The sequence below is a fragment of the Siphateles boraxobius genome, unplaced genomic scaffold (assembly GCF_051911475.1).
Source record: "Siphateles boraxobius isolate OS27281-9 unplaced genomic scaffold, OSU_SipBor_1 19, whole genome shotgun sequence".
NCBI classification, from domain to species: Eukaryota; Metazoa; Chordata; class Actinopteri; order Cypriniformes; family Leuciscidae; genus Siphateles; species Siphateles boraxobius.
In genome coordinates, this window is record NW_027508799.1 from 24,549,923 (window position 1) to 24,574,922 (window position 25,000).

General features: G+C 38.0%; 1 protein-coding gene across 1 annotated transcript in view; it reads left to right on the forward strand.

The window, feature by feature from the left end:
• plxna4 (plexin A4) overlaps positions 1 to 25,000 on the forward strand; it is a 216,356-nt gene that overhangs the window by 123,910 nt on the left and 67,446 nt on the right. The window contains exons 5-6 of the mRNA XM_077234456.1: positions 6,378 to 6,478; positions 21,675 to 21,798. Of these exons, the coding sequence (XP_077090571.1) occupies positions 6,378 to 6,478; positions 21,675 to 21,798 (225 nt within the window). The remainder of the gene's footprint in view (positions 1 to 6,377; positions 6,479 to 21,674; positions 21,799 to 25,000) is intronic.

The following is a 25,000-nucleotide window of genomic DNA, read 5'->3' on the forward strand; positions in this document are numbered from 1 at the left end:
TAAGTTGGCAACAGCTCAGTGATGCTTTGTTTGTTACTGTGAGAGAGGAGAACATTGCAACTCATATTACCAGCGTTCATCTTCCGCTGACATGCACTCTATACACGTATGCACTTTTCATGACCCCCTCTGATGCCCAGATCACAATGAAATTTCTCGTCAGCCAGGCTGTGTGTGTGTGCGTGCGTTACCAGTGAGATTCATTTAAGATGGACATTGATGGATTCATTTCATAAATCAGTTATGATGAGATGTTGTCATCTGTCTTCTGCTTCACTGGTGGTTAAACATCCAAAAGTGGGCAAATACAGAAAGAGAGGGATACATGTGCCTTGTTTCTTTATATGCGTGGTTGTGTTAGTGTGTCAGAGGGAAGGTTTCATTTAAATATGAGTGTGTAGTTGTGTTGGTGTTAGATGCAGTTTTTGTGTTTGACATGCTTGAAATGATTTTATTCCTTTTTATTTTATTTTATGCTCTCGCACAATAATATAGCTTCTCTGCGATTGGCTGAAGCTCAGCTAATGTTTGATCAGCAGGTAATTGGCTGGGTCGATCTTAGTGTGTTGTATGTCAGATATTGTTCTGTCACATGACTTCAAATGTCACTTCTTCCCTGAAGCCTGTTGATTCTGTGACTCATCGGTTCTTGAAAGCACAACATTATGCCGCTGATAAGGGCGACTGTCTCACACACACTCGCACATGTTTATTTTTGATCATAGTGGAGAATTCCATTGTTTTTTATTATGAGATTACATTTTCCATCCCTAACTACAATCCTAACACTCACAGAAAACATTCTTCAATTGTATATTTTCATTAAGGCGGTTATATACCACAACTAAATGTACATTGTCTTGTATATATGCTGTTTCTCATATCTGGTGTCCAACGTAGCTGTTTTAGGTGAGTTCAAATGTTCGGTTTGATTGTTAAAACATACCTTAAACATAAATGCTATGTAGATAGTCAGCTCACTAGGTTTTGAAATATTCTGTCACCTTTCATGTTTGTGCAGCATCGGTCTGTCTTGAACTTTCACGGATGTACAAAAAGTAAGGATGCAAGAAATGACTCTCAGTGAGTCAGAGGAAGTTTGTTAATGCCAGCAGAGGAACGTTGAGCTACAGATGAGCCCAGTGGATTAGACTCCATAATAAACCACAGCTCCGCTCCTCGATGACTGAGGAACTCTGCCAGTTAGTCAGGTCTGTAGGATTTACTGATGGATTTCATATAGGGAGAAAGAAATGGAAGAGGACTTTGTTTGATTAGGTTAGTTGGGTAATTAAAGTAGCCTTGATGACCAGAACATTACAAAACATGTGATGAGGAGTCTGCTCTTAATTTGACATGCAGCGTGTCAATCTATAGACGAGCAGAAAACACTTAGGTGGAGTGTCACAACTATTGTGGAAGCTCTTATATAGTTTTATTTAGGTGCATACACAGACTCACTTTTAAAAGCATTTAGAGCGAGCCTACGTATGATGCCTTAAAATGCTGCCTCCGTATAGGCAGCTAGTTTTTGGAAGCGAGCGATAGATATTAAAGGCTGCATTAATCTGTTGGGCAGTGTCATTTGTCGTTTGCATCATTATCTGCTGGTCTGAATCCGTTTACAGAGCTCTCAGATAAATGACTAATATATAACAGATTTACGACATAATGAGATTCCTGTGTCGGCGCCACTCCTTTTCCAGCTCGGGAGGGAAGCGGGAAGTCCTCTTTCTGGACACATTTTTCTTTTTCCTCCTCATGTTGTTTCCGTCTCTGTCTACTGCCGTGGGGAGTGTGTTAAAGTGCGCTCTGTTGTGGGCCACTGAGACAAAATGCAGAATTCACAGTCATGTATTACTGTAGCTACGCAGAGATCGCACATCCACTCTACGCCAGCGGGGTGCGCTATTCATAGACTCACTCACTGCATCTAACAGGAAGTGTGTGGCAAATTAAAGTAGGAGCTACCTAGGAAGAATGCATTTTTTTCTGATTTTGATTTTTGTATTAGATTTTTAATTGATTTCATTCTGTTCCATTTGGACATATTTGTTATAGATATATAGTGTATTTTGTCTAGATATTCTTGCTGCAGTATATTTTATAGAGAACTTTACAAAACATTTTTACAAAAATTATCTACAGGGCCCAAACTACTGTATGCAGTTTAATTGCTATTTTTTTAACACATGATTCATTAATAGGATTGGCTAAAATAAATCATTGTTTGTAAATCGTTTTTAGATTCACTAAAAATAACTGTTAAATAAGAGTAATTTATTATTAATAATAATAATGATGATGATAACCATTGTTGAAATACAAATATAATTTAATGAAGTTGTTTTGGCTTTTGCACTTTTAGTGATATTGTAACACCTCACACGCATCGAAAAATTACGCTAAAGGGGTACCCTGTTTGTTAAAAAGTGACGGTGAGGGGTCCTGACCAAGCGTCAATATGTAACTAGTTGGGTTTGAGAACCTGTTGGATTATATAGTTGAGACAGAACAAAATAATGAAGGAAATAAGAGGGTGATCAAAAATGTTGCATGCTCACTTGAAATTCAGATTTTATCTATGCTAAAATACTTTAACCAATTGAGGTTGGGTGTTCGAAAACCCGTTTTAAAGCAGTCATTATTTTTGCAATTCTGTTGACGGACAATGCTAGTGGCTCAAAAATGTCACACTTCACCTTTAAGTTTGGTGATTTGAGGAATATGTGAATATAATAGAGACTTGGGTGTGGTGTTTTGATTTAGGCCAATAATGATGCAGAATAACCTAATCAACACCCCAAACCACACAGAACACCTTAGCAAAAGCATTGCAATGTCCTGGCAAACCGATAAGCATTGTGGTGGCAGGTTTTGCACAGGCAGACACTATTCTTGTAAAATGTAAAAATCTTATATTATCAAGTATTATTATTAAAAGAGAGGTGTGCGGACAGATGGCTCTGCTTCTGCCCTAAAAATAGCCTGCTTTTCACAACATGTGATGGTGGGGTTTATGCCTAGCTGACTGATGTATGAACACACACACACACATCCATACTCACACATGAGATTAATAAATTTCATCTGTGGGTTGCTCTCTTATTAATTTCAGAGATTTAAATCAGTCATGTGTGCCTGTTGCATACAGATCTGATGCTTTGTGGAAGCTCTTGCCTTCGCAATCTGTGATTACACACACACACACACACACACACACACACACACACACACACATAGCGTGAGACAGACATTTCCACAAGCGCAACAAGCTCTTTCATAAATAGGAAGGAAACCCGTCGTATCAGAGGGGAGAATTTCACGGGCAGCTCCTAAACCCTTATCATTTTCTAAAGGTAATGAGAGTCAATCTCTCCCTCTCTGCTCACTAAGGCCTAACCTGCAGTCTCTCAGGCCCCCTATTCTAAGGCAGGCGCTCTATCACAATGCCTGATAATTTACCTCTTCATAGCTGTGAAATGGAGGAAGAAAATTCAGGTGTGCAGCCGGTGAGTGGCGGGGGGCTTTGTGGCGGCACCGAGACCAGCTGACAGGCATCGTGTGTGCGTGACGAGAGAAATGACTATTCTCCTGGATTTAGAACCAAAGACGCAGCAGCAAGATCGAGCCATCTGGAGCACTCTTCCAAAGGATGCCCTCTTTCAGTCGCAACCTCCTGGTCACTCTTTTTCACCCCTGCTTTCTTTTATGTTCTTTATCTTTCTCTAATAGCTGTAAACGTAACTATCCCTATAAAGGCATTCAGAGGACTGCATTTTCTTTCTTTCTTTCTCTCATTATTTTGGAAAAGTCTCTGATATTCACTCTAAATCCCATGTACTTGCAAAAGCCTCTGGGATGGAGAAAATCAGATGTCATTATAATACAGTTCTAATGGGCTTTTAGACCGCAGAGCCTATTGAGTGAGATTTCACATCATCTTGTTTTTTTAAGGAGTCTAAAAAGGCCTGTTTAAAGCTAACACAGCGTTTATTAATGTTTAATCTCTTTTTTGTAAAAGAACATAATGTGATGTAATTACTACGATGATTTTTATTCAATATTTTTCAGGATGAGAACGTTTACATTCAACTTATTCTTTTGTCTGCCAATTAAAGGAATAGTTCACCCACAAATGAAAATTATTTCATCAATTATTTACCCCTAATGTTCCAAATCTGGAAGACTTTCATTCATATTCAAAACACAAATGAAGATGTTTTTAATGAAACCAAAAAGATTGAAAGTCCATACCACCAAAAATGTGATGCTTCCAAAATGTCATAGAGACACTGTAAACGTAATCCTTATGAATCGAGCAGTTTAATCCAAGTCTCCTGAAGAGACACGATCACTTTATATGATGATCAGATTTAAAATGTATGCTTTTATTCACATACTTTGAAGATTAACCTAAATTCTTATTTGGAACAATATGTTGGTGAGTAATTTATGACACCATTTTTTCTTGTTTTTTTTTAGGTGAACTATCCCTTTAAATCACAGGGGAGTTTTGTTGTTTAACAAACACTTTTCCAAAATTGCCCATTTTGTGTGCCCAACAGGATTTAAAAAAATTAATTCTCTCTCTTCCAAGCACCCAATCTCTGTGGTGGGGTGGCCATGTAATTTTATTCATGTAATTTATTTCCATTGTGCCAAATACCCAAATTGTCATGAGTGGCCATGGCACTTTGCAGTGGTCAAAAGAGATTTTCAAAATCATTTGTTCTCCTTGAACACTCAATGTCAATTACATCAGGTGCTTTCTGTAAAAAAGCAGTAGATAATTCGTTCTGGAAATTTCTTCTGGGTAGTTTGGAAAAACATTGACAAAATTGCCCCGTGAAGGCTGAAATGCCCTCAAATCACCTCTCAAAACCGTTATCACCCGAATGGGCGTTATGACGGTCTTGATTTAGTACTTCTGTATTGTTTTGATCTCATTTGTGTCATGTGTCCAAATCATTTCACGTAAATGTTGCTGAGATATCTGGAAGAATGTTCCAGAAAGAGAAAGAATTTGACTCAGCTACACGCTGATGGATAAGCGCTGACACCAGAACAAGAGCGACACACTTAAACACGAGCCATGATTCACTGCGACTGGTCACTCGGCTCTTATAAATGTTATAGTCAAATCTTCTCAATCTGAAAACGCAGTCTCACTCTCAAGCCTGATGGGCAAAAGGCCCATTTCTAAAAACAACAAAAAAAAAAAAAAAGCACCACTGTGCTGAGGCCAGTAATGTCATCTGTCATTCACCTAGCCTGACCGCTCTGGACCTATCAGCTGTCATCTGAGCTGTGATTGACAGTAGTCATCCACCAGTGACAAGTTATCAATCAAAGCAAAAGAAAGCTGAGGGCTCCAGGCCGTAGCCTTGGAGACAGAGATGGCAGAGGGTTCTCGCCTTCACTGCTCTTACGTACTATGTGTATTTCAGTGCAGATTTCTCCTTCGATTCGGCTCAGTTCGGTATATTTCCCATCGGTGCCACAGTACCTCTCCAGTTCTCAAGTGTTAATTGGCTGTAAATGGTTAGATGCTTTAGCTGGAGTTGACATCCCAGGATGAGCTCTCTTGGCACATCCTTATCCCGCTGTGTGACAAAACGCCATGTTTATCGAATGGTTGCATGTGTCTTCTAATGATTTCGGGGTTTTTCTTTTCAGTCTTTCTGCTTTCAGTTTGCATTAAAGTTTAAGCTGTTATCAGTTTTATGATTTTATATATATATATATATATATATATATATATATATATATATATATATATATATATATATATATATATATATATATATATATACAGGTGAAACTCGAAAAATTAGAATATCATGCAAAAGTTATACTTTTGATGATTATGGCTTACAGCTTATGAAAACCACAAATTCAAAATCTCAAAAAATTTGAATATTACACGAAATCAATAAAAAAAAGGATTTTAAATACAGAAATCTCGGCCCTCTGAAAAGTATAATCATGCATATGTATATAGTTATATATACTAAATATATTAGTTTCACCTTTTAATCTGAATTACTGAAATACATGAAGTTTTGCATGATATTCAAATTTTTCGAGTTTCACCTGTATATATATATATATATTATTATTATTAATATTATTATTATTATATTTTTTTTAAGCTCAGCATAATATATTTTTCTAATGAACATGAAGTAAAACACATTTCAGTGAGTGACCAGAACGTGTTCGTTTTCAATGAGATTTAACAGTATGAACCTTTGCGATGAGACAGTTGATGTTGAGTCCACCTTTAATGTTTGTAATCAGTGTGAACAACTTAAGAGAGCCATAAATGAATCAAAGTCTCACTCCATACCTAACCTCTCTTTGTCTGTCTCCAGCTGACCCATGTCCCAGTGGAGGCCTGCGAGCAGTATTCGTCCTGCAACGAGTGTCTGGGTTCTGGAGATCCTCACTGTGGCTGGTGTGTCCTCCATAGCATGTGAGTACAACCCTCCTGCAAAACACTCTGTCTTGCACACCCAAATGCAGACAAACACCCTGGGGATTATAGAAAGGGAGAATGTGTACTAGATGTTGGTTAAAGCAATTAAGTAGGATAAGATTTAAGGTTTTGATCATTTTTTGATTATTTATACTTTAAATAAAACATTTAATCATTTAGAGTAAGTCACATTCAAGTAATTGTGTGGCATTAGAGTTTGGAAACAGCTTTCTTTACCACCAATCACACATTTTCCACTAATGGATCTCAGACACGTGCACACACATGGATACACGTAAACACACATACTCATAGATAGCCCACCTTTCCACCCACTGTGTACAACGTGAGGGTGATGGATGCTTCGGGCTCTCAAGGGATGACCACATTTCCCACTCCACTGTAAATTGAAAATTGGATTCTTGTCCTCTTTTGAGGACCCCAGAGGAGTGTGTTTGTTCGGGTAGTTTGTGTGTGGAATGGCTGTCTCAATCTTTTACTCAGCTCCATATTCAACAATGTCTAGGTCTTAAAACATTACATCGCCTGTGCCACTAAGGAGCGACAGGGCCGGAGAAGGTCTGGCTGACATTTGCAGTGTTTCAGACCAAGAGCAACGTTACCCTCTTAAGTGCAGAGAGTGAGCGGAAGTAAAGAGATATGTAGAGATTCTGGCCCTAATGCTCTCTGTCTCTCTCAGGGCTTTTGAGTGCACTAGACTCGACAGGGGCCATGGGCATGGCGTTTGCCACATGGCTTCCCAAGGTCGCGCATGCTTAAAATCTCACACTCATCCGTCTCTCACCCTCTCGCTCTCATTCTCTATTGCTCCCTCTTGCTTTTGTAAAAGTGAGAGCTCCCTTAGTGCTGGACAGTGAGACCGGTGGTCAAATGGCCTGTGCATGTATCATTTCCTCCCGAGACGTTTGATAGTTTCAGTCTTGAGCTTTGCTGCTGAACACCAGCTCTAAAGCACTTCCTGATCCAGCTGATGTTCATAGGATGAATACAGGTGAATTGAGCCACTTTGTAATTTTTTTTGTGAACATGTTAGCGCTTTTTTTCATTTATCATTTTTCGCAATTTGTTTAAATAATTTTAATCACTTCAATTATTTTTGTATAAATAAGTTTAATGTATTTATCTATTTAGCATTTTCTAGCTGTTTGCATTTTATTTAGCAATGTGTTCATTGTATTTAAATCACATCATTATTTTTTTATTAGCCATTTATTTATATAGCCATTTATTTAGCCATTAAGTCATTTTAGCCGTTTAGCTATTTGTTTAGCTATTTATTTAGCAATTAGTTTTTGATCATTATTTTTTAAATGCATAATTTATGTTTTTTATATACATTTATATAAGACTGGTAACCAATAGGTGCAATGAATGCAGGTATGCAGTGTTGAAGGAAATGGAGTATATTGTATATTTTTTAAATGTATCATTATTCTAGTTGAATTATGTTTTTTTAACATCATGGAGCAATTGTATGTCCTTTGCAGTGTCCAAAGAACACTTTGGCAATGGCTTAAGAAGAGTTTCTGATCATGTCCTGCATTCATACCGTAGCTATCAACCAGCTATGATGGTCCATGAAGCAAAGAGATCATTTGTGACTGAAAACCGCAGTGAGAGACAGCTGGCTCTTTCTCTCCTTCACTCTGTCATTTCTCTCTGTCCTCTAGTAGCAGAGACAGTGTCAAGTGTACATGGGACACAATGCTAATAAATACAGCAGCAGTTTGTTGTTTAGCCTCAGGTGATAGAAGGACCAGCTCTCGCAGGAGGTCTTTATGTTGGTTGGTAACACAACATGTATGGCGGCATCTGCAGAGGCAAGTCCTTGGTTTCGTTCAGGGCTGTGTCACTACTTATTTTGGACTTCTTTGTCTTTCACTGCATTTTTCACTCTATGCATCACTATCCCATTCGCCTCGTCTGTGTTTTTCATTACTTTCTTATAGCACTCTGTCCTCTCTCACTTTCTTCTCTTTTCTCATGGCCTTATGCCCAGAGAAAGTGAACAGCACCGCTCTCTGATGGAGTCAGGCAATCTGACCTGGCCTCCCCGGGTCCCCGACTGATTGATTGCCCTGGAGTTTACCTTTCCCATCCTCTCCTCCCCTGCATCCTTTTTTTTTTTTTTTTCTGCATAGTTAACCAGGGTCCCTGTAACATGAGTCCTGACCAATGAAGGCTCTCTCATGCCAGGCTTGACTCTTGTCAGCACTCCCTGTATTTGTCTGCTGTAATCTATCTTTTTTCATTGGTAAAGATGGTTAAAGCAGCATATCTTGACACTGATATGCCACAAAGAGATTCTCTGTCATAGTGACTGTATTGTGGTGTTTTTAATGAGAGGTGAAAGTCTTCGTAAACGGATCAATAGAAAAGTGCAGAGATCAGATGGACTGCACTGTCATCCTGTTCATTTTAGGTTGAGAGAATGCACACACATTACAGATGGACGGCAACCCAGGTCTGTCTGCCTATCTGTCTATCTATCTCTGTCTGAAATTACTCAAACTTAAAATAAAATTAAAAAAAGCTACAAATTAAAGCTAATTCAAACTATTAATAAATACATCAATAGTAGCATATAAATAATACTAAAGTAACACTGGTTCTTCCTCTTGATAAATTAAGCACTTTTGTGAGTTGTTTGATGTTTGAAGTTCATGCAAGGAGCTGGAAAATAAGTGAAAAATGTCTCTAATTACCATTAATATTTTTCAAGATGTTAGAAAGGACATAAAAGCAGTTGTCACCTTAATGAGCTTTATTATTTACTTTTGTCTGCGTTACAGGCATCAGGGAAGGCACAGCAATTTATGATGATTTAACCAAGTAAAAACTTAAAATTATTTTTAAATGTTTTCAATGAGAATTATAATTAATAATAATAATAATAATTCGCTAATTTTGCTCATCTTAGTAGACTGTAGCTCTGTCTCTGCTAACTCATACAATTACTCTCCCTCTATGGAGAAAATCCCAGTTACCATAGTTACCCATGGATTTCAAGAGAGCAAAATGTAGAGTAATATCTGGCTATTTATGGGAAGAAAAACACTCTTAAAAGTTTTTGTGTGGCTTTGCCACGTAAAATGAAGCAAAAGAAGAAAAACTACAATCTAACATAAATAGTCGTGAAGCACCAAATTCAAGTAAGTTTGCTTAGAAACAAATGTGATGGAGATTTGAGGTATCATACATGTCTGTAGCAAAACCACTGGGGCATCAGTTTAACAGTTAGAGGTTTGTTCAAATCCCTCAAGGAAGTCGTTAGCTCTCTTTCCTGTCTATGAATCTCTCATGACTGTTCTAACACATCAAATTGTAGAAAATAGTCTAATGGCACAAAGCAGCGGAGGGCTGTTTTGTGTTAAGTGAGGTCAATATGTTGGTCAGCTGAGCATAAATATAGTAATCTAGACTGCTGGAGAGCTGAACTCTGTGATGAGACGGATCACTCCAGTCCTCCAGAGAGATGCAAAAGTCAACAGAGTTCCACACAATCACCAGAGAGAGAAGGAAAACAACACTCTGAAGGGGTGGATGGATGGCTGGGCTTATTTGTTCGACCCACACTATTATTGATCATGGAGAAAATGGAGCAGAGGGGTTAAGGGTCAGGGGGTCCATTTGATATGGTGTGTGTGTGTAAGCCACTTGGGGAGATTGTGTGACACTAAATTAACAATGCATTAACTCAATTTCAGGATGTTTGGCTCTGACCTTCAGTTTTTAGACTGAATCACCGCGCACCCCTCAGACATTTTATTTTTTCTACAGACCTTTTACTGGTCTTAGTGAACAGTGTAAACTATTTCTTGAAAGTTTAAGCACAAAGGTTCCAACTAATTGACTCACAAGCATTTGCTGAAGCCTCATTGCATGTTTCATCTAAATGTGAGAGGTGTAAGACAAACCTGAGGCAAAAACAACACCTTTACAATGTATTTTGCAGCTTTGAGACTGTCTGATAGCGTGAGAGAACAGAAAGATATCTGTGAGTTGCTGCTTAGTTTAAGAGCCTCTCTGCAAGTTTGTTGTTCCCAATCAACCTTCAGATAACCTCCCTTCTCGCTGTCAACACATGAGCAAAGCCGCCCGCTCCAGACTCCTGTTTACCCAGAAGATCTCCAGAAGAGTCTGTTAGTCTTGGAAAATAGGACCAGAGAGGCAAAAATCAATAACTCTGGGAGAGGGAGGGGGGGGGGGGGGTGTGTTTAAATGTTCAGATGTGTAATTTATGAAGCAGCTTGTTTACTTGTTAAGCTTTCATTTTTATCCATCTGATCCCTCTCTGCCCCTTTGACTTGAAAAGGATGATTTTTTCATGTTTAAGAAGTTGGGTTTTTTGTATGAGAAAAGACAATTAAAATGTGTGTGTGTGTGTGTGTGTGTGTGCTAGACCCAAACTAAATTTGTGCATATTTATTGATTTTGTTTATACTATAAATAAATTAGTAGAAAAAGGTTTATTCAGTTTATTTCAAAAGAAAGAGTGCCTTTATAATCAGCATAGTATTTTGTGAATAAAGGACATTTACATTCTGCCTATCTAAAGCCTATAGTATTTATTTCATTGTATGATCCCAGATTGAGTGGAAAATGTGTTCACCACAATTTAACAACATTACATCCATCCTTGACGATCACACTAGTTCCCGAGGGCTGCAATGAATAACTCCCCTGACTGCTTTACAAATGTCGTGGAAACATTGCCAGAATGTTTCACAGGCAGTCATTTAGCACGGGGTGTAAATGAGCAGCGATTGTGATGGTTTGGAATGGCGCGGAGACGGATAGGCTGTAAATCATAATTAAGACAGAGAATATAAGGCTGTCATATTTCTGTCTCTCTTTCCGAAGAAGGCTGACAGGCAAGGATTGCAGCTGATTGACAAAGATGCAAATTTACACTCCATTATAATATCTTTATGTATCTTTATTAAGATGGGTATGAGATGGATATTATTTTGGGGCAAATTTAGAATATCAATATGTTTATCCAACAGTATCTTTGACACCCTGTTACTGTGGCTGTATGAGAGACAAGATAATTGTTTAAAACTGTAAGGATCATGTGTCCTTCCGAGACAAACTTTACAGATGGCATCCACAAGTGACTAGTGTTTTATTTTTTGTATTTATTGTAGATATTTGTATTTTTTTTAGGTTATTTATTTTAGCTGAAGCTTAGGGTTCTATCAATTTTGGTATGTAATTGGTCAGCGTTGATTCTCCCTGACATCTGAACCCATATGCATATAGCCTGGGACCGTTGTGAAATCCTTTACCTTCTCGTCCAGAACTTGTGTCTGTGTGGCTCCACTTGGAGAGGTTTTAAAGAAGTTCTCTTTGATCCACTGTACTATATGTGTGTGTTGGTTTGTTTAATGCTAAGGCTTTGTTTATGCCACTAGAAGAGCCTCTCCCCAGCGCCAGCAGGACCTTCCCCAGCTTTCTGTTCTAATGTGAGTCGAGAGAAGAAGCTATCCTTGTCTTTCCAAGGACAGTGTTATTTTCTGTGCAGAAGTCTGTCACAGGAAAGGATGGTGTGGTGAGATTCTTTATCTCTGGCGTGATGCTGAAACTCTTTAGGAATGAAGTCTTGCTGAAAGATGTCATAGTTTATCTTTAAGCTTATCTTTTATCGTTGTTTCAACTCTTGTATTATGTTGTAAATTTGTGCAATTATCGGTATAATTATGTTAGAGTATGGCACTAACAACGGCAAGATCATGGGTTTAATTCCCAGCAAAATTGACATGCATGAGCTAATAAATATTTACGCATTCAAGGCAGCATACATTGCTTCAAATAAAAGCTTCTGCTAAATGCATAAATGTAAATACCTTCAGAGGGTAGCTGAAAAACTGACCAATTTATTATTAGTATTATTATGAGACATATGATAAATATATGATACTATCATACAATTTGTGGGTCAAAATGAGATCACAATTGTAATAGAAATTCTGTATCCACATTCCAAAATAGGGCAGGGGAGCCCAATCCTGTTCCTGGAGATCTGGCTACCTACGGAGTTCAGATCCAGCCCTTATCCTGCACACCTGTCTGCAATTATCAAGTGCTCCTGAAGATCTTAACTGGCTGGTTCATTTGTGTTTGACACTTTTGTATGTGGTTATTTCTAAAGTGATGTAGATAGCACATCCAATGGTACTATCAGCAGGTGCAATGTGTCCTTAGTGCACTCCACCTAGGCGTGTATTGAAAGAATTGAAAGCGTCAAGTCAGTCCTGGGTTGTTTTGGACCCAAAACACGCACAGTCCCCTCTGTCCCCACTGAAGAATGGTGTCTCCCCAGGGGAGCAGGACCGGCTCTGTCACCCCTGGCGTTGAGTTCCTGAAGAGCCTGGGAGGAGTTTGCGTCTGGCTGAGGGAAAGGAACATGCTCCAAAAGTGACGGAAGCATCAGGATAGAACTATAGACACCCTCACTGCTGTCATGAGATCTCTTGGAAAGCAGGCAGTCCTACACGACTCAACTTATCCCTCACTGTCACCTTGCTGTCACCAGAGAAAGAGCAGGAGACAGAGAGAGAGATAATGCAAAGGGGGGGAAGGGTGTAGAAGACAGCAAGAGGGGTGGCCTGTCCTGGTGTGACAGAGCGTGAACTAGACATGGAGACAGACACACCTGAGAGAGAAAGTGAGAGAGTGCGCAGGCAGTGATTGAAAAGACAGGAAATAGGAAAGTTAAATCAAAAATGAAAACTCTGTCATTATGTATCAAACGTCGTCATTACAAACTGCATTACTGACCCTCTTGTTACAGTGTAATTATAGATTTATTTACTTAGTAATAGTAATTAACAACATGTACTTATTATAGGTTTAGGATTAGGGTTTGGTTTAGGGTTAGTTGCATGTAATATGCATAATTTACCGTTATTAATACAGTAAGTACATGTTATGTGTAATAAAGTCACTAAAATAAAGTGTTACCTTTTTATATCCATTTACTTAATTCAAACATTCTAACCAAATCATTAAAATAATTTGAGGACATTTTAGTATGCTAAACTGCTGCTCATTGGAAAAACTAACTTGTTGAAAAAAACTGGATTATTTTAAATAACATCTAAGCTACTGAAAATGTTAAGATAGTAGCATTACTTTTAGTAGCTACTTTTAGCTAGTAACTTCCAAATACTGTCCGATCATGCTGGGTCTCAGTACACCTAAAAATAAAAATGTTCAAAATTACAAATTATTTGAGGTCCTTTCTGAGCTCCTTTAAAAAGTCACTGTCACAGTGTGATATATACTGTCATCGAGATTTTCTTTCCATGAATGTCCATGTGTTTGAATGGTCTATAATGGTGTGGGAATAAATACGGTAATTTATGAAAAGAACATTGTGTTCACTGCAGCAGGTGTACAGTTTGTAAGCACAGTATAGGATACAAAAAGAAAGACAGTCCTGTGTTTGTCGTAGCCTAATTTTACACAGGTTTCAAATGTCATGCGTGTTTCACGGTTACACGGACTCTTTTTCAAATAGTTCCATAAATGTGCCAGTTCACAAACTCTTTTTGAAACTGTCATTCACCTTGCATTGGCACTGAAGCAAAATGTTTTCATAAAATGTTCGACCAGATGAGATTGTTCTCTCACAATTAGAGTGGCACATTGATTTTTCCTCTGGGCACACAGGGACCTGTTGGGTCATTCTCTCAGGTGGCTGAAAAAACCCTTGTTTGCCCTTTGTGATAGAGGACAGATGCTCTATCTATAGCACACACACTCTCAAGTTACTCTCCTTTCTTATGTGGAGTCTTATTGAGTGTGACCTCTTTAAAATGCTTTGTATAACTTTGAAGACAAAGAGTCTAATTGTCCTCACATCCTTTCTGCCTTTGTCTTTTCAGTCTTTCTTAGAGGTCTTCCGTGTTCTCGCATGCGTATTTCTTTCTGCTGAAAACTCAGTTGACCCCTGTAGCTAAAAGGAAAAAGATCTGTCTGCTCGATCTAAACGTTTAAAGATAAAAAAGAGTTGTAAACGTTCCTCTGAGCTATATCATGACAGCCGGGTGTTAATATGTGCAATGTTTGATCGGATCTGTTGGGGACGTGGTGTTGTAGGAGACAGATAACCTGTTTAATATTAGCAGGGTAAGATGGGTCCCCTGGCCCAGGAGGAACAGGGACAGCAGGGAGATGAGATGAAGGAGCCGGTCTGAGGTGTTTTTGACAGCTCCCGAAATTGCATGCGAGTTTTGAGGCGAGCGCTGCTGCGTCACGGATAACTTGATGCTTTTATGGCATTGAGATGAATTGTGGGTATTTGTGTAGGTGTGTGTGAGTTTGATAGGTAATGTGTCTCTCCAGCTGCACCGTAGTCTGGAGTCGGATGGATTCTAGTCAAATGAAAGTGTTTTGAAATGAAACTCAGATTCTGAGGTCATGCTAGTTTTAGGCAGATTTGGTGTTGTGGTCAGTAGGATTAGGCAAAAGTACTTTATGTACTACAATCCTTCCCTATACTTCCAAACACAGAATAGTCCACCCAAAAATGAAAAATTTCAGTTATCATCTATTTACAACATTTTCAGTTCCCATTGAATTGGAAGACCAAACATATCAGAAATAATGACATGTATAATATTATAATTTATATAACCATCAATCAAATCAAATCAAATCATATAAATCTTACAACATACAAATGGCGTGTTGAATTGGTTCCTAAATCTGTTTTGAGTCTTTTGTTTTAAACTGAGTTGTTACATAATGTGAATTATGTAATAATTTTTGCACCGCTGACAGACTTATTCATTTTTCATGAATCTTTTGGTTTGCATCCATCAAGTTCCACTTAAAAAAATCATGAGGTAAAGTACCTTGCATTTGTAAAATATTTAATTCACTGTGTTACCAAAATTTTTGACGTTTTAATATACAGTAAAAAAAAAAAAAAAAAAAACATTTTTGAAAGGAAAACTTGTATTGCGAAACATACCACCCATCCCGGTATGATGTTGAATTATATGTTTTTTTAGAAATGGTGCAAAGTGACTGCTGCAGCCTGGATGTTTTTGTGCAAGTGTGTGTTTGCGTGTCTCAGTATGCCTCGTGTGTTGGGGTTGTTCCCGGGGTGCTCCACACTAATTTTCCACTCAGCTGAGGTTTGTGGCCCAGTGGGGGGCAGTGGCCCCAAGGTCTCTGCTGGGAATAATCGGGTCAGAGCCACTGGGCTGCGTAATGACTCTGCATGAGTCTCTTCCTCTGTCTTCTCCCCTCCTTCCTTCTCTCTGCTTCATGCCTCCCTCTTTCCTTCCATCCCTCTTCTTTGCTCTCTCCATAACGATAGTGAGCGACTTGCTCTTCTCTCACAAGGGGCTCTGAGGGTCTGGCTCACAGCGCTGACTCTAAATTTAAACCTGCCATTTGTCAGTGTGGCTGCTCCTTCTTTTGTCAATGCTCTCCCTTGCTCCCTTTTCTCTGGGTATCACACTGCATTTTAAAAGCATCTCATTTTTTGTACTGTACTTTATATGTGCAACTTGGGGTTTCAATTTCCGCTTCTCGTTCCTCATCCCTTTGGTTGCTCTTAACCATTGGGAAACCGTCCCAATGGGAGGCTTGATAACCGTTATGATGAATGTGTATTTAAGTGCATATTCAATATGCATCGACTCCTCCATAAATAATGTTAATATGTTACTGTACTATGGTATGTAGAGCATGACCTGGCTAGAGTTCAAACGTCTTCTTTCAACTGAACTGCAATAAAGTACTGTGAATTTTATTTTATGCATAATGGAAATTCAATGAGACATTTGGAGTAGAATTGCCTGAGGAACGGTAGGCATTTCACTGTAAAAGTTTTATTTTTAAACAGTCTAGTAATCTGCTTATACAGGTAGCGTTTTAAACCACACTCTCAATTCTAAGGTTATTGTAAAAGGTATGTATACATTTACAATTTGAAATGGAAGGTCAAATCGAGCACATTGCATCATGGGATACAGTGTTCCATGCAGTGTTCTCTACATTTTGGAGAATTTTCTTCTGGATAATCCCATTCATTGGATTTGCTGTACTCTATTAATTGCAAAAGCAATATGTTAGTTTGCTTTTCTTTCTTATGGAACATGTAGTTCTTCTCCAGTATTTGCCCTATTAGAGTTAACTTTGCTTCACACAGCTGGTCAGACTTTTGGAGTACACACTTTAACTCCTCTGTCATCAGTCACATGAGAAATGTACTTCCTCATGTTTATTACAAATTAATCTTGGTAAAACAAGGTTTTCCAGTGTGAGTCTATTCTTACTAACTCATTCTTACTGTAAATAAACAGTTTTAGTTGCAGAGCAACTAAAACTCTGTTGAATAAAACTCCTTGAGGGATTTATTATTTTAGCAGAACTTATTAATTTAGCTGCTTCCGGCTGACTCTGTTAGCTTCTTTCTTTTAAAGACATCTGTAGTAGTCTGTCTCTCTCACTGTCTGTGGGTTTGATATGAGGGATGGCGTTGCAAGCTCGCTACAAGTCGTTCCCCTCGATCAAAACGCAAAGCTGGCAATTTAATGCACTGATGACATGTTTTTATTCATTTATTAATGTGCGTTTATTTGTTTGCTTATTTCCTCTTCTGCTGGCATGAGTGGTGTAATGGTATTTAGGGCAGTGTGTCAGAGAGCAGAGTGAAGGGAGGGTCACGAGGGGAACAAGAAGAGAGAGGGCAGGCGAGATGCCAGGAGGCCGTCTTTAGTGTTTTGCAGGCCCACTTCTGCACTCCCGTCTGTCTGATCGCTTTGATGCGATTTCATTTCCTGTTCATTATTCATCAAAGTACTGCATTTCTCCATGTTTGGGCAGCATTTACATAACGAGGGAAACAAATTACTCCTTAGTCTTCTAATAGAGCAGTTTACTTTACTAATGATTCGCTATTAAAACAAACCTGCCGTGTGTTGACAGATGCGCGCAGGATCACTTATCAAGGAGATCACCAATTTATTAGATGCAATAAAACATAACATAATATATTGTATCATATAGGCTTAATATACTTTTATATAATAAAAGTAAATTATATAATAAACTATATTAATAATATATTATGAATTGGATAGGATATTTCATATATATATATATATATATATATATATATATTAGGGGTGGGGGGTATGACTAAATTTTATTTCAAGGTAACGATATATTTTACGATATAGTTATTTATATATAGTTATTCTCGAAAAATCGACAAAAAGGGCTTCGTATAATAAATAAACCCAAATACTTTAGAAATGAAAAGTATTTCACCTTGTTTGATTTAGATTTTTCTTTTATTTGGTAAATTATTTCTTTGGTAAACTATTTTGGTAGCTATACTTAACAGAACACACTCATCAACTTTTAGATGAACTGCCCCCAACTGATTGATTTTAAATACAACTCATAGGTGCAATTCAACGTTAAATAAAGTGTTGCTGAATAATTTTTCAATTTCATGTTATTGCTTTACTTCATCAATTAGTTTATAATATATGAATATTTTATATTGAACTATTCTATATTCATAATAAATTAGTTACTTCCTTTTTAGTTAGTACTTCCCTAATTTTGTAGGATATTAGTAATACTATTTATGTTTACATGTGTTCCCTGGTACATTTTTGCCATGTCTGCCTTTTATACTGCGTTTAAGGTGCTTGTTTGGCTCTTTTTTTTAATATCTGGCAACCGGTCACCTGGAGCTTTAATCAAGAGAAGTTCAGAAGTGTCAAGTTCATCAAGTTCAGAAGTGACTAGAAGGAGAGCAGCAGTATGAAAACCGAACAGGAGCTACTGTTAGTGTGTTGACTAAGCAGTTTAAATTATACTCACCTCATAACTGCGTCATTATTTTACCATAGCCCGTTGAACACTGAAACATGCACTCCCTCTCAGCGTGTGTGTACGCGCGCGCCTTTTGCATCAGTAAAATGCGATTGGTTCATTTGAGTGTCAAGTTGTAATCACGTATCGAATCAAAGGAAGATTTTATCAGCTGGTTCAGTGACCAATTGTTTGGAGTTAGAAATATATAACTCGCGCTGCATATTTAGTAATTTTGCCTCAGATACAGGATCATATATTCGCTTTAACAACCAGGTTGTTCATTGCTTGTAATGCTGAATACGATTTTCGTGTTTAAAAAGTAACTATACATAAGAGATGGAAAGATGCAGATAACTATACATTGTTTAAGGTTATTTCTATTCGTTACAATATTGATATATGAACTGATGTTAAGTAAGCTTCATGCTTTCCCCGTTGCGAACATGCACTCCTCTAAACTGTAGTCTACGGGTGCTGCACTACTAGTTGACTGCTGCTCATTTTTTCCCGAAAATATCACGTTAACAATAACTCTTTAGAAAACGTAATTCCTTTGTAGATCCTATTGTTCTGCTTTCTCCATGTTTCTTTGACAAATCTCAGTGTCTCAGTCTCACACATGCTGCACGTGAGTTAACCACGGCCACTTATTTACATGTCGGAATAAAAAATCTGTTACGGTTGACATTTTCTACCGCGGTAAGCATATATACCGTCATACCGCCCAGCCCTAATATGTGAGTTAGTGAGTTAACCACGGCCACGTATTTACGTCGGAATAAAAAAATCACTTTCTACCGCGGTAAAGATATATACCGTCATACCGCCCAGCCCTAATATATATATATATATATATATAATGTTATATATATATATATATATATATATAATGTTATATATATATATATATATATATATATATGTTATATATATTAGATATATTATTATTTTTTTTTATTTTTTTTTAAGTAATATATTGCATTGTACACTATAAAGGAAATGGGAAATTGAAAGTAAGTAGGCTCATTGTTTAGCCAGTGATTTTTTCATTTATTAAAGAAATGAAATACACAAACACACTGCTATCCATACCACTCTCACTTGTCTCCAGGCCTGTATCACACAAGCTCATAAATGAAGGCTCATAAATGTTTTTACAGTGCTTTCAGGCCATAGCAGGCATCTCGTTTATAACCCTTTTAAATAAGAAATATTCCCGTTTTTACAAGCAGTGCTGACTTGTTTCAGCCACAACATGTCAAAGTCACTGTAATCTCGGGAATTATATACAGACAACCCTCATACGCCCCCTATTGGTGAGAAAGATTATGCCTGCGTTTAAACGGGCTTCACTGCTTACGTACTTTCCTGAAGTCTTGCGTAATGGTTGTGGACCAAGAGAGGCTTGAGAGACTTGTTAGGTGTCACTGTATGTGATGTTTTATCATCCAGAGACACATGAGCAGTTTGTCTCTCCCTCAGAGAATGCTACACACCACCCGTAGATCCACCTAGCGTAAGTATGTGTGTGTTTGAACACGTTGTACACAGCATGCTTATTAAATCAGTGGCAGAAAGGTATTCAGGCTGTGTGATTGGAGTTACAAAGGAGGCCATTCTGATTAAATGCATCTTAGACCTGCTTAGCACAGAGGCACAGAGAAAGAGGATGATTGTTGCCATTTAAATCTCTTTCGTTTCCTCTTTATTTCACCAGCAGATTATTCCCATTCTGTTTTCCGAGTTCTCCAGGTTAGGCTTCTTAACTTTTCAATTCATCCACCTACCTCTCTCTCCTCCCTCCTTTTCTACAGTGGAAAACCCTGTCACAACTGTCATCCGTTATAAACTTCTTTCCCTCTTATAATGACTTTGTGCTGATTCGTAGTTAATTGCTTCACAGATTTGAATAAAGCCAATCTGGATTAGTCAGGGGAATGACAGGCTAAAAACCCAGACAGAGCAGGCTGTTTTACACACTCTTGTACTATACAAGCAGGTAAAACTCTGAAATGTTTAAATGACTCAATAGAATGTTTTCATATGTGGTTATACCTTATGTATGATTACAAGTAGTGCATTAATCTTTGTTAATGGTAGTTAATAAAAATACAGTTGTTCATTGTTTGTTCTTGTTAGTTCACAGTTCAAAGTGCATTAAATAATGTTTACAAATGCATTTGTAATATATATTTTTGATTTGATTATACTATACTTGATTATACTATATACTTTTGATTTAAAAAAATGTATTAGTATGTGTTGAGATTAACTAAGATATACAAATGTTGTAGAAGTATTGTTTATTCTTAGTTCATGTGAACTAAAGCAGTTAGTTAATGTTAACTAATGAAACTTTCTTGTAAAGTGTTACCCATTTAAAGAATGGAAAATTAAATACAACTGTATTTTTAATTAAACATTATGTATTTTTTAATTCAGTTTATTGCCTAATAATTCGGACATCTGTTTACTTTTATACAGTAAATAATTGTAAGTAGTGTTGTCATGTTAAATCCTAGAAAGTTTTAAATAAATGGCTCAGTAGTGGGCTTTTATATGTGGTTAATGCATAATTTTGATGTGGTGAATTATCACAGGGTCCAGGACAATATTAATGTTTGTCCACTGCTTGAAATCAGCCCAACATATTGGTATCTGGGTTCTTTAGCACATGTACGTAACCCTGCAAGTCAAGCGGTCACAGCTAAAAATCGCAAGTGTAAAACAGTCTTAAACGTGCTTAACCTTGGGCCTGTAATCTGATGTGTCTGGATTAGATGTCACAGTGTTAGGGTGGTCTCCTCATCGGCTCTGTGACCCAGTTTTGTTAACAGATCAGAGTGGATGGTTTTTGGATCTTAAGGGTGGGGAGGGGTCTCTGAGCTCTGATCCTCCCCACCTGCAGAACCCGGGAGCGATGAATACACTTCATTAAGGGTGGAACACAAAGCTGGCTTGTCCCTCGGCCCTTTGGGCCTGCTCTGCTTCCACAAATAGAGTCGCTGTTGTTTTAGGACTGTCGAGAGAGCAGAAACAGGATAGAGTTACCACAACTACTGGTCTTTTTCTATCTCTGTCCCACCTCCCTCTCTCCTGAAATATGAAACAGAAATATAATGCATGGATTTGGACTAGTAATCAAGCTTGTGTTCCAGTTCCTTCATGCTGTGCTGGTCACAGATGGGAGATGGTTGGATGCATTTGTGCAGCTGTTTTTATTTCCCCCATTCTATCAAATGCTTTGTCTTCCTTTCACATGCTGTCTTTCTCCTTTCCTCAGGTGCTCACGTATTTCTTTACATCTTTTTTTTTCTAGGTGCACCAGGAAGGAAAAGTGTGAGCGGTCATCCGAGCCTCGCCGTTTCGCCTCTGATATAAAGCAGTGTGTGAGACTCAGCGTTCATCCCAACAACATCTCTGTGTCCCAATACAGTGTCATGGTGAGCGCTAATAATCAATTATCACCTTTGTTCCCTCTGTGTAATCACACCATGAAATATCCTTAAGGTATACTGAGGAAATACTAAACCTTTAAGTGTTTCTGAGGATAAAGCCAAACGCTGGACATATTGACATTAGCCTTCACTAATTTGGTTATGGAGCCCATTGCTTTTCTGGCTCCATCATTAATGCGATCATGCAAGTTCTGCCTTTATGGATCTGCTCGTTGCACTGATGGGTTTGTGAAGACACATCATAGTTTGACCGGATCACACATGCCATGTTATTTCAGTGACTTTTAGGTCTAGGATCTAAAAGTCTATAGGACTTTTAGGTCTTGGCTCTTAGGACACATGACATGATGCTTCTGGGTGGTGTACCTGTACCTTATGAGATCTAGCATTGACCGGTTATATGCATAACATTTTCTGATTAAAATACATATTCTGGTTAAACTGTTATTCTGAAAAGATGTTTACATGCTCCACAGCAAGAAAAAAATGGTGTGGGGGAGTGGGTGTTCTTGGTCTTTTTTTTTAAAGGAATTAAATAATTGAAGATTAAAAGGGATTTAAGGGAATACAGAAAAATAAATAAGAATGTATTGTAGTTAATAATCAATTTAAACTATTGAGATATTTCCATATAATAATATTTTATTCTAAAGTTTGCATACATTTACTCTTATTCGTATGTCACATTCAATTTAATGAAGTACATGTATTACAATTTGGCCATTTCTAATTAAATTTTAGGCAGTCATTTAATAAACTAATTTTCCTTAACAATAACATGCAAGAACTTGATTAATTGCAAAATGTAGGGCATGAGACGCTTCTTTTAATGTTTGCCAGAACTGAGTTTCCTCCTCACTCCATAAATGTTTCTTTGAAGCTCTGCTTTTTACAACTAACTCTGCCAAATATCACCCAGAATTACCTATGTTTGGACATGCACAGAGCTGAATGTATCTTCAGTTAAGGTTTTGTAAATAAGGTACATAACACAAAGTTCAGATAAATACATTTCTAGGAACCAGAAGATTGGCTCAATTTGGTAAAGCAATTATGTTAATGTGTTTAAATGACCCAAATGTGAGCAAATTCGGATTAAAATCAGAATATTGCTGGACATGTAAACAGTTAAGGTGTCGTATTGACTCGTTTCCTTGTGTCGTTCCTCATGTCAGTCACTATGTTCCCTTATCCTTAGTCAGGACAGTTAGTTTTTTTTATTGGTGTTTATTTACTTATTTATTTTTGGCTTAACCTAGCTAAGTGCTGACTCTACCACTCGTTCAGTGTGTGTGTGTGTGGCCTGGTAAACCCTACATTATGGGGACAAAATGTCCCCATAAGGATGGCAATATCTGAAATCCTTGTTCGTGTGGGGACATTTTTTGGTCCCCATGAGGAAAACAGCTTATAAATCATACTAAGTGATGTTTTTTGAAAATGTAAAAATGCAGAAAGTTTTCTGTGATGGGTAGGTTTAGGGGTAGGGTTAGTGTAAGGGAATAGAATATACAGTTTGTACAGTATAAAAATCATTATGTCTATGGAAAGTCCCCATAAAACATGGAAACACTACGTGTGTGTGTGTGTGTGTGTTTGTGTGTGTGTGTGTGTGTGTGTGTGTGTGTGTGTGTGTGTGTGTGTGTGTGTGTGTGTGTGTGTGTGTGTGTGTGTGTGTGTGTGTGTGTGTGTGTGTGTGTGTGTGTGTGTGTGTGTGTGTGTGTGTGTGTGTGTGTGTGTGTGTGTGTGTGTGTGTGTGTGTGTAAAATCCATCAAAGCAGGCCATGGTTTCAGACCTTATCCTCATGTAATCCAGCACCTCCTCTGAGCCTTTATATCAGATTAACGGCTCCACTAGAGAAGCCTGCTTTTCAGCTGATTCAGGATCTGTATTCTGGGCCCAAATTCGAAACCTCAACTACTAGGCTGTATAAGAGCTAATAAACTGCCCAGTGTGTACATTAGGTACAGTACGTGTGTGCTACAAAGTAATGCTTAATCAGTACCTAGGATATGTTTAGATACACTAAATCATTTACACCGCTGTGTTTTTCCATTTATAAGCCCTGTATTTCTTTCAATTAGAGCATTCATGTTGACTTTATCTAGGCAAACGGTCAAAAGCAGATGTCAGGATATTCAGCGGTAGCTGTTCAGTCGATGAAGAGTTGATGTGATCATATCGCCAGATTCCCATTTCACAAGAAGTCCTTGTATAAACTGTCCAGGTGTGTTCTGGGAGTGCTAAAGCTTTAATCTTCAAATAATGAGCCCAATCCTCTCAATTTTCAAAATCTTAGACCAGCTTAGACCAGTTGAATTAGTCCAAGTGAGTGTGTATTCAATATATGCAGTGCCTATATGTTAGGAGGAAATAAATTCCCCATAAAGATGGCAATATCAGAAATCCTTGTCCTTGTCCATTTTTGGTCCCCATGAGGAAAGCAGCTTATGTGACAATGTAAACATATGTACACTACCGTTCAAAAGTTTGGGGTCGGTAAGATTTTTAATGTTTTTAAAAGAAGTATCTTCTGCTCACCAAGGCTGCATTTATTTGATTAAAAATACAAAACAAACCCAGTAATATTGTGAAATATTATTTCAATGTAAAACAGCTGTTTTCTTTGTGAATATATAGTAAAGTGTAATTTACATTTACATTTAGTCATTTAGCATACGCTTTTATCCAAAGCGACTTACATTTGAGGATTAAACCAAGCGAGTCATCATGGAGAGGCAAAAACAACGCAAGAAGTGCTCAGAATACCAAGTTCAAACATTGCTCAGAGTAGCATAAACCAGACAAGCGAAGATTTCAAGAAAAAGTTTTTTTTTTGTTTTTTTGTTTGTTTGTTTTTCTCTATGTTAAGTGCTCACGGAAGAGAGGAGTTTTCAGTTGTCTTTTGAATGCTGTCAGGGATTCTGCATTCCGGACGAGGGTGGGGAGATCATTCCACCAGCATGGAACCGTGAATGAGAATGTTCTGGACAGTGATTTTGTGCCTCGCTGTGAAGGCACCACGAGCCGTCGCTCCTTGGCCGATCGTAGGCTATTGGTAAGGCTGTAGACCCGTAGGAGCGAGTGAAAGTAGGAGGGAGCTGAGCCGGTGGACAATATGTAAGCAAGTGTCAGCGCCTAACTTGATTCGAGCAGCGAGTGGTAGCCAATGCAGGGAGATGAACA